Source organism: Diceros bicornis, chromosome 28, assembly GCF_020826845.1.
Source record: "Diceros bicornis minor isolate mBicDic1 chromosome 28, mDicBic1.mat.cur, whole genome shotgun sequence".
NCBI lineage: Eukaryota > Metazoa > Chordata > Mammalia > Perissodactyla > Rhinocerotidae > Diceros > Diceros bicornis.
In genome coordinates this window covers 36,802,650-36,820,103 of record NC_080767.1, presented here as the reverse complement: position 1 = coordinate 36,820,103, position 17,454 = coordinate 36,802,650, and the positions used below count along the sequence as shown (strand labels likewise).

The 17,454-nt window shown below is 54.2% G+C and overlaps 1 protein-coding gene across 1 annotated transcript; it reads right to left on the bottom strand.

The window, feature by feature from the left end:
- Window positions 1-816: 816 nt before the first annotated feature.
- DOLPP1 (dolichyldiphosphatase 1) lies at window positions 817-9,966 on the bottom strand. The gene is made up of 8 exons (XM_058524254.1): window positions 9,864-9,966; window positions 6,217-6,317; window positions 5,871-5,955; window positions 5,673-5,772; window positions 5,348-5,446; window positions 4,690-4,818; window positions 4,097-4,186; window positions 817-2,294 (listed from the first exon to the last, which is right to left on the bottom strand). The coding sequence occupies exons 1-8, from the start codon at window positions 9,937-9,939 to the stop codon at window positions 2,258-2,260; spliced, it is 717 nt and encodes a 238-aa protein (XP_058380237.1). The 5' UTR covers window positions 9,940-9,966; the 3' UTR covers window positions 817-2,257.
- Between the last annotated feature and the right edge of the window lie 7,488 nt (window positions 9,967-17,454).

Here is a 17,454-nt window from a genome sequence, read left to right as displayed (position 1 = left end):
TTCTATTATCTGTCTCCCGCTGGTTCTCAGTCACGCCATCCTTTCCTTTTGTACCCGGCCATCTGTGTTTCTATTTTGTTCACTGTCATTTAAAAACTATTTATACAAATAACTGAAGTCTAGGCTGAAGGTTCCCTCCTCCAGAGATGGGTTCGTTTCTGCCCCACACCTGGAGTGCAGCCGCCTTAAATGAATGTTGAGGTTCGGGGGTCCGTGCAGGACCCACACCCAGCCTGCAAGCAGGTGAGGACGGGATCACTTGGGGTTCGCCCTCACCCTGCGAGTGCAGTGCTCTGCATCTGTTTAATGCATCAAGGATCAGACTCCCCGCCTCAGGCCAGCTGTTGGGTTTCACTTATCATCTTGCTCCAACAAGGCCTCCAAAAACCTGGCTCAGTTTGCAGTTTCTTCTTCCAAAGCAAGATACTCACCTGTCCATGTGCTCAAGTAACACTGAGTTAAACAAGGAGTGGAGGTGTTCATCCTGGCAGAGGCTGTCCCCTGTCCTCAAGGGCTGTCACATGGAGGAGGAACGAGGCTCACTGAGGGCAGAGCCAGCCAGGACCACACGGAGAGCCAGACTGGACTGAAAACGGGGGACCATCCTGACTGAATGGCAGTGAGGTCCTCAGACTCTGGAGGGAAATGTCGCAGAGGCCATTCAAACCCCAGCTCTGGGGGCTGGAAGGGACTGGATGTCTTGGAGATGCTCATGATTTTATGGTCTTTACCATATCCTTGCCCCTGAAGGTCACATGTCCCCACAACTACCCCCAGCCTCCTCCCATGAGCTCAGTCAACATGCGCTCAAGCCGCCAGAGTTCAAGATTTTATTTTAAAACAATAGTAAACAATTTCATTGATTTTTCTTAAATCACCTCACACCTGGCTTGTTTCAGGCAAAAAGTAAAAAATAAAAATAAGAAAGGAAGAGGAGGAAAATGTGGGGACTGACCAACCTTCCCCAGAAATAGGCCCCTGGTCCTGGCATCTGGAATGGCTTTTGGACACTGTCTTTAACAAATGAGAAAAGAAAGCACCAAAATATTGTGCTTCAGCAGCAGATTAGGAACCTCCACAAAGAAAAAGGTGGGGGAGGAGAGGAATTCGAACACAGGACCCAAGCAGCCTGGTTCAGTTCTAGCAACTTCCGAGAGTCTGGAAGCATCTCCTCTCCACAACTCCATTTCAGAGCAACTTAGAGATCAGGTCCCTTTAGGAAGAGGTGTCCTCCAAGCTGGACAGCGGGAATCTGTGAGCCCACACCCTAGACTCAAGGGTGACCCCGAGCAGGTTCCCAGCATCTTGGAAGGAGGTCAGGAAGGACAAGGAATGTTCAGAGCACACAGAGGGAAGGGAAGGGTGGGGACGTCAGGCACCCACTGCCCCACTCCTCTCAGCCGGCTCCTGGTTCTTTGCGTTTTGTTCGAGTGGAGATGAAGACTAACTGCTACTGGATGGCAGGGCAAAAGAGCTGTAAACAGCTTGGGTTTGCTCACCCACATGTGCAGGCTCTTTTGTCAGAAAGGGACCATTGTCTCGGGGCCAGGGGACCAGAAAAAGCCCTTGTGGTGTAGGGTTGATACGGGGTAGAACGCAATGATAGCAGCCACCAGATGCGTGCTCTCTCTGGGCCCTGGCCCCCAGACAAGGAAACACTGAACGAGTTCTGGAATGGCAATGGTGGCAGGGAGGGCACGGGGCTGCTCCCCTCCTCCTGGGCCCCCAGGCCACTTCTCCAGCCCAGGGAGAGGCAGCCTGCCCCCAGGCTCAGGGCACAGAGCCTGGGAAGCTGACCCGGACTCCTCCGTACGCAGGGCAGCCACCAGAGCAGGCTCTTCTGGCCCCATCTCCAAAATCCCGTCTGCCTTTGACAAAACCAAAAAATAAATAGTATTTTTCACGCCACCTGGATTTCCTGGCCCCGAGACCAGAAGTGCAAGCCCTCCTCCTCTACCCCACACCCCAGTGCCCATGCTAAGGGCACTTTCCGCCCGACGGGGGCTGGCAGCAGCACAGCGAGGCTCTCTGGCCGTGTGGCCCCCTGGCAGCAGGCCCTCCAGGGTCCTGGTTGAGGGGCTGGCTCGGCCTTTTGGTCCACCTTGTTCATTAAAATTAAAATAAGGAAAAAAAAGGCTCCACTTGGTGACTTGGGTCTGTAGAGGTCTCTGCTTCGTCCGTCTGTCTGTCATTCCGTCCATCCTGCAAGGCATCGTGCAGGCCAGATCTGCAGGCTGGACTCAGCCACACTCACCGGTCACTGCAGTTTCGTCCCCAGTTTGCGTTGTCTGTTCCTGCAAAATGGGCGTGGGGGTTAGATGTGAGAATGCCCAGGGGTCAAATGAAGGGCCTCCTGGCATTCAGTGACCTGCCCTCTCACCTGTCCCTCCCAATCCACAGTCCCTTCGAGATGGGTGAATGCCCACCCCCAGGAGCCCCAGTGACTGACTCGAGCTGGGCCAATCAGAGCTCCTGCCCTGGACTCGGGACTTGGGACTTGGGATCTAGACAGGGTCAATCTCTCTGGCTGGGCCTGTATCACAGGTTTCTAAGCCCTGGCGTCCAGGAACAGAGCCAAGAGACTGGGGCAGGAGTGCGAGCCAGGATGCGAGAACAAGAGGGCCCCGGCTGGATTCCAACGAATGATGGGGAGTTCCCCTTTACAGAGAAGCCAACACAAGCAGGGTTCTGTTATTACCAAAAACAGACAAGAAAGTAGTGAGTTCTCCATCTGGGATGTATGTAAGCAAAGGTAGGAGAATGACTGAGGGAGGTTATAGAGGGGATCAGAATACCTGGTTTGGGGGTGTGGCTACATCCATGATGGGCCCAGGAACCTGAGGGAAGCAGGGATAATCACCCCATTGTCTAGAGGGGCTGGCTGAGGCTCAGAAAGGAGAATGGGGCTTATCTAGGGTCCCAGTTAGAATCCACAAGCCTAACTGTGCCCATAGGACCTGCACGATGCAGCCCCAGCCTTGTCCCCCACTCCCCTTGCTCCCTGGGCTCCAGCCACACCAGCCTGTCTGTCTGTCTGGTGGACTCGCCAAGTTTCCTCCCACCTCAGCTCTGCATATGCTGTTCCCTCTGCTGAGGGCCCTCTCCTGGCCAAACCCCAACTTCAACAGGCCTGGTCTTTCTCCTCACTCAGGTCTGTCTCCCCAGGGCAGCAGGCCCGACCACCTCACCCCCACATTCAGGTTCCTGTCACGAGCTCTCGAGCCTGGGGCACTGATCACACAGGTAGGTGCCTCTTTTGTGTCCCCCTGCCCGCTGTGGCTGTCTGTCTCTGTGCCTACCCCCAGCACACCGCCGGGCACAGAGCAGGTGCGCACAGAGACTGTGGCAGCCAGCCAGGTGGGGGGAGGCGGGGCCTGGTGGAGAGCTCGGCCTGGGCCAGCTAGGGCCTTTCCACCAATAATGGGATTGCCTGCCCTAACGCCCTCAAATCCCCTTTCCTCACGGATCCGGGACTTCACCCTTAAACTCGTTAGGATAATGTGGACCATGATGGACTAGACACATTTCCCAGCTGCTGCGACGCTCCGCCATCCCCCCCTATCCCCCGTTCCTCTCACCAGCTCCTGGGAAACCTCCCACGCCTGCTTTGGAGCCTGACGTCACCTCAGCTCCCTCTCTGAACTAGGGAGGCAACCCACCCCGGATTTGGGGTAAGTGGAGGGGGAGATCCAAGTCAGGAGCTCCAAAGCCCACCTCTGCCCCCACTTGCTGTGCAGCCACAGGCAGCCCCTGACCCACTGCCTCGGTTTACCCATCTCTAGGAAAGTGTCTGGACTAAATAGCCCCAAGGGGAGCCCTCACACAGGCGCCCCAGGAATCTGGGCTGCCCGCTCTCTGGTTCTGGACCAGACAGCCTAGGTCACAGCCTAGCTCCCCAACCCACAATCTGCAAGTCCTCAGTCAAGTGACTCCTCCTCGCCTGAGCCTCAGTTTCCTCATCTGTAAAATGGGACCTAGGGGGTGATTCAATGAGGTAGTGCAAGAACAGTGCTTAGGCAGGCGGCTTAGGCAGCAGCTGCCCTGGGGCTGAGCCCTACTGAGCCAGGACCCAGTGACTGCTATCCCCTTAACTCACCTGGCTTCTGCCCGGGTTACTGTGTACTCAAACCAGAGTACGTTGGGAATGAGGCTCGTGTCTCGAATTAGGAAGAACTCAGAGATAGGCCTGGAGAGACAGACACCCAGAAAGCCAGGGCCACATCAGGACATGAGCCTGTCACCAGCCAGACTCTTCCACCAGTGCTGGGGCCAGTGCTGCACCCTCCCCCACCGCTCAGAGAGTCTCTGCCTGGCCCTAGACCCCAGAGCCACTGGGAGATCCAGATGTGCCACCTGTGTGACACTCAGGCAGGGGCACTGCCACACAGTACACTCAGCCCCGGAGGACTCAGGTTGCTTTCTAAGGCCCTGAGAGCTGAGGCAAGGACAGAGGATGACACCTTGGCTTCTGGGCCTGGGATGGCACCCCTGTGGGAGGTGGAAGTCAGGCAAGCGAGGCCAGTATCCTTATGCCCACCAGAGGCCTAGACGCTAGGGTCCTCCCAGCGAGACCGAGGCTGGGGTCAAGACACCTGGGTCCTCCCACTGACGGCTCCATCCGCAGGAGGGGCAGAGACCACAGTGCCCAGGAAGGCGGGAGGGGCAGCAACAGGGACAGGAGGCAGTTACCAGGCTGCTATCTTGGGGAACAGGGGGGTGAGGACCTCCTGCGTGAAGACAAACCAGGCGATGGCCATGAGGCTTCCTGCGACGCCCCCATAGAGCACCTGGCTCCAGGTGTGGTACAGCAGGTAGACCCTGGGCCGAAGACAGAGGGACGCTCGTGAGAGCCAGCCAGGGCAGGCCTGCACGATCCCCACACCCAAGCGCCAGCTTCTCAGGGACCTGTGCACACACAGCTGACACACACAGACAGGACAGGCTCCTGGGAGCACACAGCCTCACATCTACTTCCAGAAGGAGGCAGGGGCTTGGACCCCACTGGGGCTCCCCTGATTCTAGAAGTGAAGGGATGGCTAGGGTGGGATTTGCTCCCTTCTGTCCAGCCCTGGAACTCCACAAGGGGCTCCTCCAGGGTGCTGGGAACAGGTGGCTGGTGTGTGGAGGTGTCCTCGGAACACTGGGCTCAGCCGGGAGGAGAGAGCAAGGACTGGGCTAGAAGGGGCAACGGGAGCCCCACCCCTTTAAAACTAGAGGCCTGGGACCCCTTCCAGCCCCACCCTCCAGCCTCTGGGACACGGGTCCACAATGGGGTCCAACAGGGACCAAGAATCCAGTGAGACCCCAGGGAGCAGGTGTGGGGTGGGGGCTCTCCCTCCCTCCATACCTGCTGTAGGAGACTAGAAAGGCCGCGGTGAGGAGACCCAAGGAGAGCACATGCCTCCATAGCAAGTCCAGGAACCTGGCGTTGTTCGTTTGGTGCATTCTGGGAAAACAGGCCTGTCAGAGAGCCTCAGCCCAGAGCCTGGAGCCCAGGCCTCCCAAATAGCCCTTGGCCCCATCCAAAAGCTCCCTGAGCACCTTCTGCCTTGGCTGCAGCTCCTCCCACCCCCACAGAGGCCAAGCCCAGAGAGGCATCCAGAAGGCTGGCAGTGAGTCCCTGGCAGTGCAGGGGCCAGTGCAGGACCACCCCAGGCGGGAGAGAAGCTCACCTTAAGTACAGGAAAAGGAAGGAATAGACGGAGAAGAACCACATGAACTGCGAATGGCTGGAGGGCATCCCGTACTTGGTGCCCAGTGCCGTGTGGGGGCCTGGGAAAGAGAGGGGAACAGGGCGCCATGGTAGGACGCAGGCCTCCCAGTGAAGCCCCGACCTGGGGACCTCCAGGCCCCTGCCGCCTGGGCCCTACCTCCACAGGGCCGTGGCTCCTGGACGACGTGTTTAATCAGCCAGTTGACCCCCTCGTTCAGTGCCAGACCCCCGAGGAACGAGATCTGCCAGGAAGATGCATGGTCAGCTGGGACTCTGAGTGCCCGCTGGCCACTGTCCAGCCCCAAAGACGGTAGCCTCCGCCTGAACCTCCCCACCCAACTGGTAAACAATGTGGAAGCATCCACGAGGCTCCCCACACCCCAAGAAAGGTGGAAGCAAGGAAGGGAAGGCAAAGCACCCGGGATGAAATGGTGCGGCCCCTCCTCCCTGGGCTGGGGGCACTGGGGAGCAGTGGAGGGGCGGGTGGAGACAGATCCACTCACGGTGTGCAGCTCCCGCTTGAATATGATGAGGGTCACAAAACCAACGATGACAAATACAGGGCTGAGGCTCAGGTAGGCAAGGAGGTGGCCAGAGAGATCACCTGGGCGAGACAGAACAGGACGAGGATGGGGCACGGGCATCAGCAGAGGGGCCTGAGCCAGGAAGGAGGCCCCAGCAGGACCGGGTGCGGGGCCAAGCAGCTGCGGGAGCCTCATCGACCAGCTGGCGGAGCAACTCAGTCACGGGCACAATGTGCCGGTGTCTGTCTACTGAGCACTGAAGTTCACAGATCACGCGTTTAAAGCAGGTGCCTTCACCGTTCCCATTCTGTAGATGAAGAAACCGAGTCCCACAGGGGTTGTATGTCTTGCCCAAAGTCACCAAGCCAGAAGAAGGTGGGATCTGGACTAAAATCCAAGTCTGTGGCCTGGTACTATACCCATCACCCCGCCAGAGCAGGAGTTGGATCCTGGCTTGGTCTGAACCCTGCACCAGGAGGCAGACTGGCGGGCACATGGGTGCCTCTGGACCGCAGTGCTGTGCTGAGGCCATCCCAGCCCCGCCCCGACCTCCAGGGGAACCTGGGATTCTCTGGACTCCACACGGACTTGGGTTTACACTGCAGACTCTGATGGGGACCAAGGCCAGGGGAAAGGAGGACACTGCATAGCCCAATATGGCCTTCTGGTGCCATCCCCACTTCTCCCACCTCCCTACGGGCAAGAAATTTCCCCTCCTAACAGGCCTGGGAGGGAGGCAGTGTGAGGACCACCAGCCCTTCTGAGAGATGAGGACATTGAAGCCCAGAGACAAGAGCCACTTTCCCCTTTGCCCAAGGGCAAGGTGACACCGAGTCCAAGGCCACCCCCACCATCCGAGACAGGGCAGCTACCTGGCCACGCTGGGGTCAGAGGGCATGGTTCAATTCCTGGGCCTCAGGCCAGGAATTTACCTCTGTGCCTCAGCTCTCTCACCTGTGAAACGCGGATACGATGCCCACCCGCTAAGGCTGTGTGAGCTCGGATGAGACAGGGCCTGGCTGACACCCAGCTCAGTCCCTGGCACCCAGGACACTTCCATGTTGGGGGCTCTGCTCACCCAGAGGCTGGGAGGACCCAGCGTGGGAAATGGCCCACGACACCCGCCTGGCCTCACGCAGGCAGCAGGGAGGTGCCCAGACTCCAGGCTGAAAAGATCGGCACACACTTGGCCTTACCCCCACCCACCCAGGGCAGGGCTGGTGTGGAGCTGGCCTGGGAGAACAGGCCAGCAACCTAGGTCCAAGTGCTGGTGCTGCCACAGGCCCGCGAGGTGATCCCTGGTGAGGCCCTTCCCTCTTCTGGGCCTCTGTCTCCTCATCCACACAACGGCCTGGTGCCTTCCAGCCCTGCAATCCTGGGTCTCTCAGCTGCCCAGCTGATGCCCGGGGTATTGGGCCGTAAGGACAGGGTGTAGCTGGTGCCCCCAAATCTTTGACCACCTCCATGACCGGTCCCACAGCCGGCGCTACCCTTGGGCCTTCCTGCAGACGCTGTCAGCGACTCTGGCCTCGCCACTCTCTGATCCAAGCCCCTCCGTGGCTCCCTCTGCCCTTGGGATAAGTCCCACCTCAGCCCAGCTCATCAGGCCCTGCACTCCCGGCCCTGCCTCCCTCCCACTCTCTGCTCCAATTCCAGGGACTGAACTCAAGTTCCCCAAACACATGGTGCTCTGTCCTACTTCTGGACCTTTGCACACACCATTTCCTCCGCCTGGGACGCTGTCTGGGTTAACTCAACATAAATTAAGTACCCACCAGAGTGGCAAAAACAGATGGGCTCCTGCCACTGCGGAGCTCTCCGTCTGGGGGAACCTGTAACCGGGCATTGTTCACAACACACTTGTTAGTGTAGACATCGGGCCAGTGTCTGCTACTCCCTCCACACGGTAGGCTCCCTGAGAGCAGGGACAGCGGTCTCTTTACACCCCATTCAATCCCCCAAGCCCAGCAGAGCTCAGAAACGATGCTAAGTGAATGGATGAAGGAAGCAAGGATCAGTGTGATGAGGGTACGGAGGAGAAGCGCAGGGGGCCATAGAAGAGTTAGCAGGGCGCCAGGCATCACCAGATACCCCCAGGCTCAGCCAGGTCCCTCCTCCGGGCCCCCACAGTCCCTGCGAAGGTCCCTCATCACAGTCTGTCTCACACTGCTCACAAGTGCCAGGCTCCTTCTTCTTGCCTGTTAGATTGTGAGCACTCAGAGAAGCCACTCTGAGGCCCAGGGGGTGGGATGGAGTCATGAAGGCGCTGAGGCCTTAGCCAAGTCCCTCCAGTCTCCAGGTCACGGTTTCCCTCCTGTAAAGTGGGGTTTTTTCCCACAGTCCAGGACTGCAGGGACATACCAGCCTGTTCATCATTCTAAACCGAGAGCCAGTCCAGGTTCTAGTGCTCAGGAGGTGCTCAGCGGACACTGGCTGAATGAATGGATGGATGAATGGCGGGTGAGCAGGCAGGCAAGTAGGGCCCAGTACCTGACAGGGCAAGCCTACCCCCAGTATAACCCAGAGCACCCAGTTTCCCAGTATAAAGTTCCCTGGCATCTTGCCTGGGGTCCTCAGCAGGGCCAGATTTTTGCATCTCTGCCCATGAGCACAGCATGAGCAGGCCCTTCCCAAAGCAACTCAATGAGGGGCTCACCCCACACCCAACCAACCTACGGGAGGCGGGGGTCGGGGGGGGGCTTTAGAGGATCCTGGGAGAGTAGGATAACATTAACTTGAGTTATTTATTAAATGTTTACTGTTGCCATGCACTGCACTCAGCATTTCTCATGCTTCCTGTTACTAGATTCTCACACGACAGCAGAAGGGAGGCACTGCGATGAGGCCCACTTTAGAGGTGAAGTAATGGAGCACAGAGAGGTGAAGCTACCCGCACAAGGCCTCAGCCTGATCGTGAGCCCAGATGCCTCTGACCCCAAGGCCCAAGTTCTGCATCACTCTACTAGACCGCCTCCAGAAAGGTCGCTAAAGGACCTCCCAGCTGGATAACCCTGCGCTGCTAGAGATGCGTCTGATGGGAAGCTCCAGAAGTCAAGATCCCGGGGGCTGCCTGCCCCCTCACCGGGTCCCCACTGTCGTGGAGCAATGCCCTGCTGAGGGCGTAGCACCAGAAGTGCTCAAACAACGAAGAGCTGCCTGGCCTCGGTTTGCACACTCCCAGCAACGGGGAGCTCTTTCTCTTACAGACAGCCCCAAAGTGCTGTTTGAAGGAAACAGGCACTCCCTGCACGCCAGGGAGGGAGGCTGGCCTCCTTGGCTCCGGGGAGGGCGGGGAAGAAGGGCCCAGGTCCAGGCCAGTGAACCCTTCCCGCCTCACACAGACCCCCGGCCCCCTGCAGCCCACCCGCTCCCCGGGACCCGGGGGAGCGCCCCGGCCGCGCAGCCGCAGAGTGCGCGAGCGAGCCGCTCACAATTTCGCCCAGCTCATCGCCGCGCTACTGCGCCTGCGCGGCGCGCGCGCCGGCCGAGCCCCTCCACGGCTCACTATTTGACAGTTCCCACCCCGGTCCCCCGGCGGCCCCTCCGCGGGCTCGCGCGGGCCCGAGCGCCCGGGGCTGAGGGGCCGGCCCCGGGAAGGAGGCCTCGGAGCCGAGGCCGCCTTTTACCTGCAGGATATTCGACGTGGGTGAGGGTCACCGGCCGCCATGAAGCGGGGAGCGAGCACTGTCCGTCCGCTGCCATCTTACCCGGAGACCGGGCTTCTCCGAGCAGCCAATGAGGAGTCAGGGGGGCGGTGGTCCTGACCTATCACGCCGGGGAGGCGCCGCGCACCCAATCGGAGGCCGCTACAGGTAGCGGCGCAGCCATTCAGCGTGCAGGCCGTGGGGCTGACCCGAGCGGCGAATCAGAGAGCGGGGCCCCTGGAGCCTGCGAGCCGGCCAAGCCGGCGCCCAATCCGGGACGAGCGCAGGTAGCTGCCTAGCCAATCAGGGAAGAGGAGGGTTCCAGCACACAACAGAGAGCAGAACAGCCAGTCAGAAGGTGAGGCCGGCTCTCAGTGTGGGTTGGGCAGGCCAATCAGGCGCTAGCTTGGGGGGCGTGTTGGACTTTGGTGGGAGCTTTGGTTTGGCTGGGACCTGCGCCGAGTGAAGGCTTCCCCGGCACCCGGAGGCGTCCCAGGTGGGCCTGACCTGGGAGCCCGTCAGAGCGCATGCTCGAAGCGGGGACGCATCCTTGGCACGATAGGATCTAAAACCACCCGCTTTTAGTTATGAGTAAACTGAGGCCAGAGACCCAGAGGGGCCTTTTCTCTGCCCTTTACTGACCGGCGACAGGGCAAATAACACAAAGCCGACCACCTTTCTGTTAAACGTGGGTGGGGTGGGGGAGGGAACTCCTGGGGCGGGGCGCACAGTCGGCGCCCTAAACGCCTTACAGAATGGAAGCTTAATTGAAGTTAGACGCCTTCCTCCTTTCATTCAATTAACAAAGATTTATTGATTCAGTCACATTTATGCTGCTTAATGAGGCATCTTGGGAGCATTTTAAACACAAAGCCAGTTTTCCACTTACACCTCCGTTTTCCCAAAACATTCCTCTCCCTGGCCTACAAGGCCGTGCGTAAACAGCCACACCTTCCCACCCACCTCTTCCTCGGCTACCCCCTCTCTCTCAGGCTGGATTGAATTACTCACAGTCCAAGTAAAGTAGCCCGTCCCCCTCTTGTCTCCTAGCCTTTGCACATGCTGGTCCACTGCCTGGAATACATCACCCCTCCTGTTCCACTTTCTCTGGCCGAGTCTGGCTCAGGTTTTTGTTCTCACTTAGAGGTTTTCGTGGCCAGGTGAGGGGTCTCCACTGGGCTCCTGCAGATGCATCCCCTCTCCTACCTCAGCACTGACCACACTGGACTATAATCGGTTCCTTGTCTGTCTCAGTAAGCAATGGTTCTCTGACTTCATGCAGCACCGAGATCACCTTGTATAAAATGCAGATTCCTGGGTCCCACTGGGGCCTGGGTTGGTCCAGATCACGGATGGAGCCTTGGAGTCTGCATTCTGCTGTGCTCTGGGGGTTCTTTTTTGTGTGTGTGTGTGAGGAATATCAGCCCTGAGCTAACATCCATGCTAATCCTCCTCTTTTTGCTGAGGAAGACCGGCTCTGAGCTAACATCTATTGCCAATCCTCCTCCTTTTTTGTTTTTTCCCCAAAGCCCCAGTAGATAGTTGTATGTCGTAGTTGGACATCCTTCTAGTTGCTGTATGTGGGACATGGCCTCAGCATGGCCGGAGAAGCCGTGCGTCGGTGCGTGCCCGGGATCTGAACCCGGGCCACCAGTAGCGGAGCTCGCACTTAACCGCTAAGCCACGGAGCCGGCCCCTGGGGGTTTTGATACAGGTGGTTCCAGCCACACCTGGAGAAGCCCAGGGCAACATGAAGAAGGGTCTGTTATGTATTTGAGCCTGGCCCAGGCCAGACCTAGAACAAGTGCCTGATAAATAACATAAATGCTGGTGAGGAGGAGAGAAAATAAACTAGGGACTCCCACCGACCAGAATGGCTCTCTCTGCGAGCCTGCAGGACAGCTGGGGCCAGGACTGTGGGCTCGACCGAGAGAGCTGGGGTGATGACGGTGACTCAGAACCCTCCAGTGAGGGCCCCCTGGCCCCCCTCAGCTGTGCTCAGCTCCCCACCTGGCCCAACCCGGGCTTGTCTGAGTCAGCTGGCCCCATTTCCCTGTCACCTGCCCTCAGCTACCTCAGGCACTGCCATTATTAGCTTCTGAGAAGCAGGAGGTGTGAGGAGTGGGCTGTGAGTTTCCCAGAATAGTTCCCTGGGACAGGGCAGCCATCCCGGGTCTGGCTGCATGGCCCCTGGTTAGTGGCCATTTCGCTGATGAGCAAATAGGCCTAAAGAGACAAACCCCTGAGACTCAGGCCTGTCTGACTCCAGGGTCCTCTCAGCTCAGGGAGGGCGTTCCAAGGAAGTGACGAGGATGAGCAAGTGCAAAATGAGAGGGAGTTATCCAGGGTGGGTTTTCTTGGCAGAGGGAACAGCATAAGCAAGTGTCCTGAGGCAGGAGTGTGGCTGGGTGAAAAGGGCAAGAGAGAGGGAGAAGGGAGGTGCTGAGGGAGGAGGGAGGTTGGCAGGGGCCTGGGCTCCCAAAACTTTGAGGGCCACTGTTGGTGGTGAGGACAGGGGGGAGCTCTGAAGGATAGGTTGGTTGGTTGGTTTCATTTTGCTTTTCTTAAAAATTAAAATATAACGTTCATACAGGAAATTCCAGAAGTCGAATGTGTATAGCTTGATGAAGTTTCACAAACAAAACATACCAGGCAGCCCCCGATCAAGAGGGTGCTTGTCACACAAAGCTGACCACCTTTCTGTTAAAAGTGTAAGCAGCCCCCAGATCAAGAACCAGGGCCCCGGGAGCCCCCGACACCCATCTTGTCACCTCAAGGTGACCACCATCCCAACTTCTAACACTGTACATTAGGTTGGCCTGATTTTGTACTTTCTATAAGCAGTATCCTACAGTGTGTACCTTTTTTGTGTGGCTTCCTTCACTGGCATTGTGTTTGTGAGATTGATCCATATTGTGGCCTCTAGTTGTAATTTGTTCTCTCTCATTGCTGTGTGGTATTCCATGCTATGAACACACCAGTTTATTGTCCATTTGACATTTGGAGTGTTTAAAGTTACAAGTAGTGCTGCTAGGAGCATCCTTGTGCATATCTTTGGTGTACTTATGGATGCATTTCTGATGGAGATGTATCTAGGAGCTATTGCAGGGTCCCATGAGATGGCAGAGGTGACGGGTCAGACCTGCCGTGTGGACAAGGGGCTGGGCAGTGCAGGCGTGAATGCTGTGAGGAGACCCCTGGGAAGCTGTAGGAGGAACCTGCCTCCTCCCTGAGCTGAGAGTTAGACCAGTGATGCCCCTGGTATCGCTCTGAGCATCGTGGGAGGTGTTCCAGCCTTAGTCACTCAGTTTATCTTCCCAACAGCCTGCAAAGCAGCTCTTAATGTTCCCAGTTTGTAGCTGAGGATAGTAAGGCTCAGAGTGCCCCATCATTTGCCAGGTCACCTGGCTAGTAATTGGCAGAGCCAGGATTTGAACCCTGGTGCGCCCGATAGACAGGCCCAGGTTCTGAACCTCCCTGCATCCCATGAACCCAACTGCAGGCTGCCTCCTCCCACTGCCTGGAGGAGTCCTCGGACAAGCCCCAAGACCTAGGCTTTTCCAGAACCCCAACTTTTGCAGAGCCCCAGCTACCCCAGGCAGGGCTGGCCATTCGCTCTGGCCTCTCCTCCAGCAGGGAGTTCAGAGACAGGGTGACCCCAAGATTAGAGGCACAAATTCTAACTCAGCGCACCACACCCCAGCCACACTGGCTTGTGCTCACAGTCCCTTCAGAAACTCTCTTTCCCTCTCTGGGCCTGTTTCCCCAAAATGTGGCGTCTGCTGCCCTCTAGATTAGACGTTCACTCATTCACTTCAGGAACTATCTGAGTTCCTAGGCAGTGCCAGACCATGTATGAGTGTCAGGGATGTCGATGCAAGTAACCAATAACCAATCTATAGATAAGACAGATAAGGGGAGTTTTACTTGAGCCAAGCTGAGAACTAGCCCAGGAAGGCAGTCTCCACAAAGGAAGAAAGCATTCTAGAGAAGCATGGTTTTCAGTACAGTTTTATACCTTTTTAGAACAAAGAACAGGTGACATCAGCATGATGGGGGAGTAAGTTGTTCCCTTTGTCTCTCCCCTCTAAGTTCCATTAAATGGACATTCATTAACCAACAGAGGATTCCCTACATGGCACAACAGGACGTCTAAGAGATCCACGCAGTCATACATCTGAAGGTGGGTGGACTGGATCCCTGGGAAACAGTGGAACTAGGTGAGCAGACACCTCCCCCTCCCTGGCAGGAATGATCTAGGTCACAGGTCCTCACACAGTGGCCAGTGCAACTGTAAGAGGAGCCAGGGGCAGCCCAGCATGCGCACAAAAGCTTCCGGAACAGTTTTCTAGCTGCCCTCACAGACCTGTGTTTTGGATCGACAGTCTCTCCTGATTTCCTTCAGTGCAAAAAGACCTTCTCCCAGGCATGTAATAGTAAAACGCAAAAGTCAATGACAAAAAATATTAAGGCTGTGAGGCAGAAGAAAATAACCTACAAAGGAACCTCTATCAGGCTTTCAGCAGATTTCTCAGCAGAAACCTTACAGGCTAGGAGAGAATGGAATGATATATTCAAAATACTGAAAGACAAAATCTTTCAGCCAAGAATACTCTATCCAGTGAAACTATCCTTCAGTTATGATGGAGAAATAAAAGCTTTCTCAGGTAAACAGAAGCTGAGGGAGTTCATCACCACTAGGCCTGCCTTATTAGAAGTGTTAAAAGGAGCCCTCCCATCTGAAACTAAAAAGGAAAAGTTTACAAAATCTTGAGCAAGGAGATAAATAGACAGAATCAACAAATTGTAGCTCTATATCAGAATAGGTTAGTAAACACTTAATTATAACATAAAAGACAAAGGGAAGGAAAGCATCAAAAATAACTATAGGGGCTGGCCCGGTGGTATAGTGGTTATGTTAGCATGCTCCGTTTGAGCGGCCCAGGGTTCACAGGTTCAGGTCCCGAGTGTGGACCTATGCACTGCTCATCAAGCCATTCTGTGGCAGGTGTCCCATATACAAAATAGAGGAAGATGGGCACAGATGTTAGCTCAGGGCTGATCTTCCTCACCAAAAAAAGGAAAATAACTAGAAACACTTCAGTTTAGTTGCAAACTCACAACACAGAAAAGAACAATTTGTGACAACAATAACTCAGAAGGGGAAGAGGAAAGGGATGGAACCTGCTTAGGCTAACAGAGATAAGAGGCTATCAGAAAATGGACTATCTCATCTATGAGATCTTTTATACAAACCTCATGGTAACCACTAAACAAAAAATCAGAGCAGAGCCACAAATCATAAATAAAGATAAAACCATCACAGAAAACCACCAAACTGAAATGGCAGTCAGAAATACAACGGAAAAGAAACAATGGAAATATAGAACAACTGGAAAACAAGAGATAAAATGGTAGTATTAAGCCTTCATATATCAATAATCACTCTAAATGTAAATGGATTGAATTCTCCAATCGAAAGACACGGAGTGGCAGGATGGATTAAAAAACAAGACACAACAATATGCTGCCTCCAGGAGACACATCTCAGCTCTTAAGACAAACATAGGCTCAGAGTGAAGGAATGGACGATGATACTCCAAGCAAATGGCACGCAAAGAAAGCAATTGTAGCCATACTTATATCAGACAAAGCAGACCTCAAGATAAAAAAGACAATGAGAGACAAAGAGGGGCAGCATATAATGATAAAGTGGACATTGCACCAAGAGGACATAACACTTATGAATATATATGCACCTAACACAGGAGCACCAAAGTATATAAAGCAACTATTAACAGACCTAAAGGGAGAAATCAACAGCAACACAATAATAGTAGGGGACCTCAACACCCCACTTACATCAACGGATAGATCACCCAGACAGAAAGTCAACAAGGAAACAGTGGCCTTACATGAAATATTAGACCAGATGGACTTAATAGATATATATAGAACATTCCATCCAAAAACAGCAGAATACACATTCTTCTCAAGTGCACATGGAACATTCTCAAAGATAGACCATATGCTGGGAAACAAGGCAGCCCTCAAAAAATTTAAGAAGATTAAAATCATATCAAGCATCTTTTCTGACTACAAAGCTATGAAACTAGAAATCAACTACAACTAAAAGGCTAGGAAATTCACAAATATGTGGAGACTAAACAACAGGCTACTGAACAACCATTGGATCAATGAAGAAATCAAAGGAGAAATTAAAAAATACCTGGAGACAAATGAAAATGAAAACACAACATACGAATTCTTATGGGATACAGCAAAAGCAATAGTAAGAGGGAAATTTATAGCAATACAGGCCTACCTCAACAAACAAGAAAAATCTCAAATAAGTAATCCTTTTTTGTGTGTGTGTGTGTGAGGAAGATCAGCCCTGAGCTAACATCCATGACAATCCTCCTCTTTTGCCGAGGAAGGCTGGCCCTGGGCTAACATCTGTGCCCGTCTTCCTCTACTTTATATGGGATGCCACAGCATGGCCTGACAAGAAGTGCATTGGTGCACGCCCGGGATCTGAACCCGGGCCGCCAGCAGCAGAGCATGCGCACTTAACTGCTATGCCACGGGGCTGGCCCCATCAAATAAGTAATCTTAAACTACACCTGACAGAACTAGAAAAAGAAGAACAAACAAAGCCCAAAGTAAGCAGAAGGAGAGAAATAATTAAAATTGGAGCAGAAATAAATGAAATAGAGACTAAAAAGACAATAGAGAGGATCAATGAAACTAAGAGCTTGTTCTTTGAGAAGATAAACAAAATTGACAAACCCTTAACCAGACTCACTAAGAAAAAAAGAGAGAAGGCTCAAATAAATAAAATTAAAAATGAAAGAGGAGAAATTACAATGGATACCACAGAAACACTAAGGATTTTAAGAGAATACTATGAAAAACTATATGCCAACAAACTGGACAACCTAAAAGAAATGGATAAATTCTTAGACTCAAACAACCTCCCAAAACTGAATCAAGAAGAAATAGAGAATCTGAGTAGACCAAGCACAAGGAAAGAGATTGAAACAGTAATCAAAAGCCTCCCAAAAAACAAAAGTCCAGGACCAGATAGCTTCTCTGGAGAATTCTACCAAACATTCAAAGAAGATTTAATACCTATCCTTCTCAAACTGTTCCAAGAAAGTGAAGAAGATGGAACACTTCTTAACTCATTCTATGAGGCCAACATTACCCTGATACCAAAACCAGACAAGGACAACACAAAGAAGGAAAATTACAGGCCAATATCACTGATGAACATAGATGCAAAAATCCTCAACAAAATATTGGCAAATCAAATACAGCAATACACTAAAAGGATCATATACCATGTTCAAGTGGGATTTATTCCAGGGATGCAGGGATGGTTCAACATCCACAAATCAATCAATATGATACACCACATTAACAAAATGAGGAATAGGGCCAGCCCCGTGGCTTAGCGGTTGGGTGCGCGCGCTCCGCTGCTGGCGGCCCGGGTTCGGATCCCGGGCGCGCACCCACGCACCGCTTCTCCTGCTATGCTGAGGCCGCGTCCCACATACAGCAACTAGAAAGA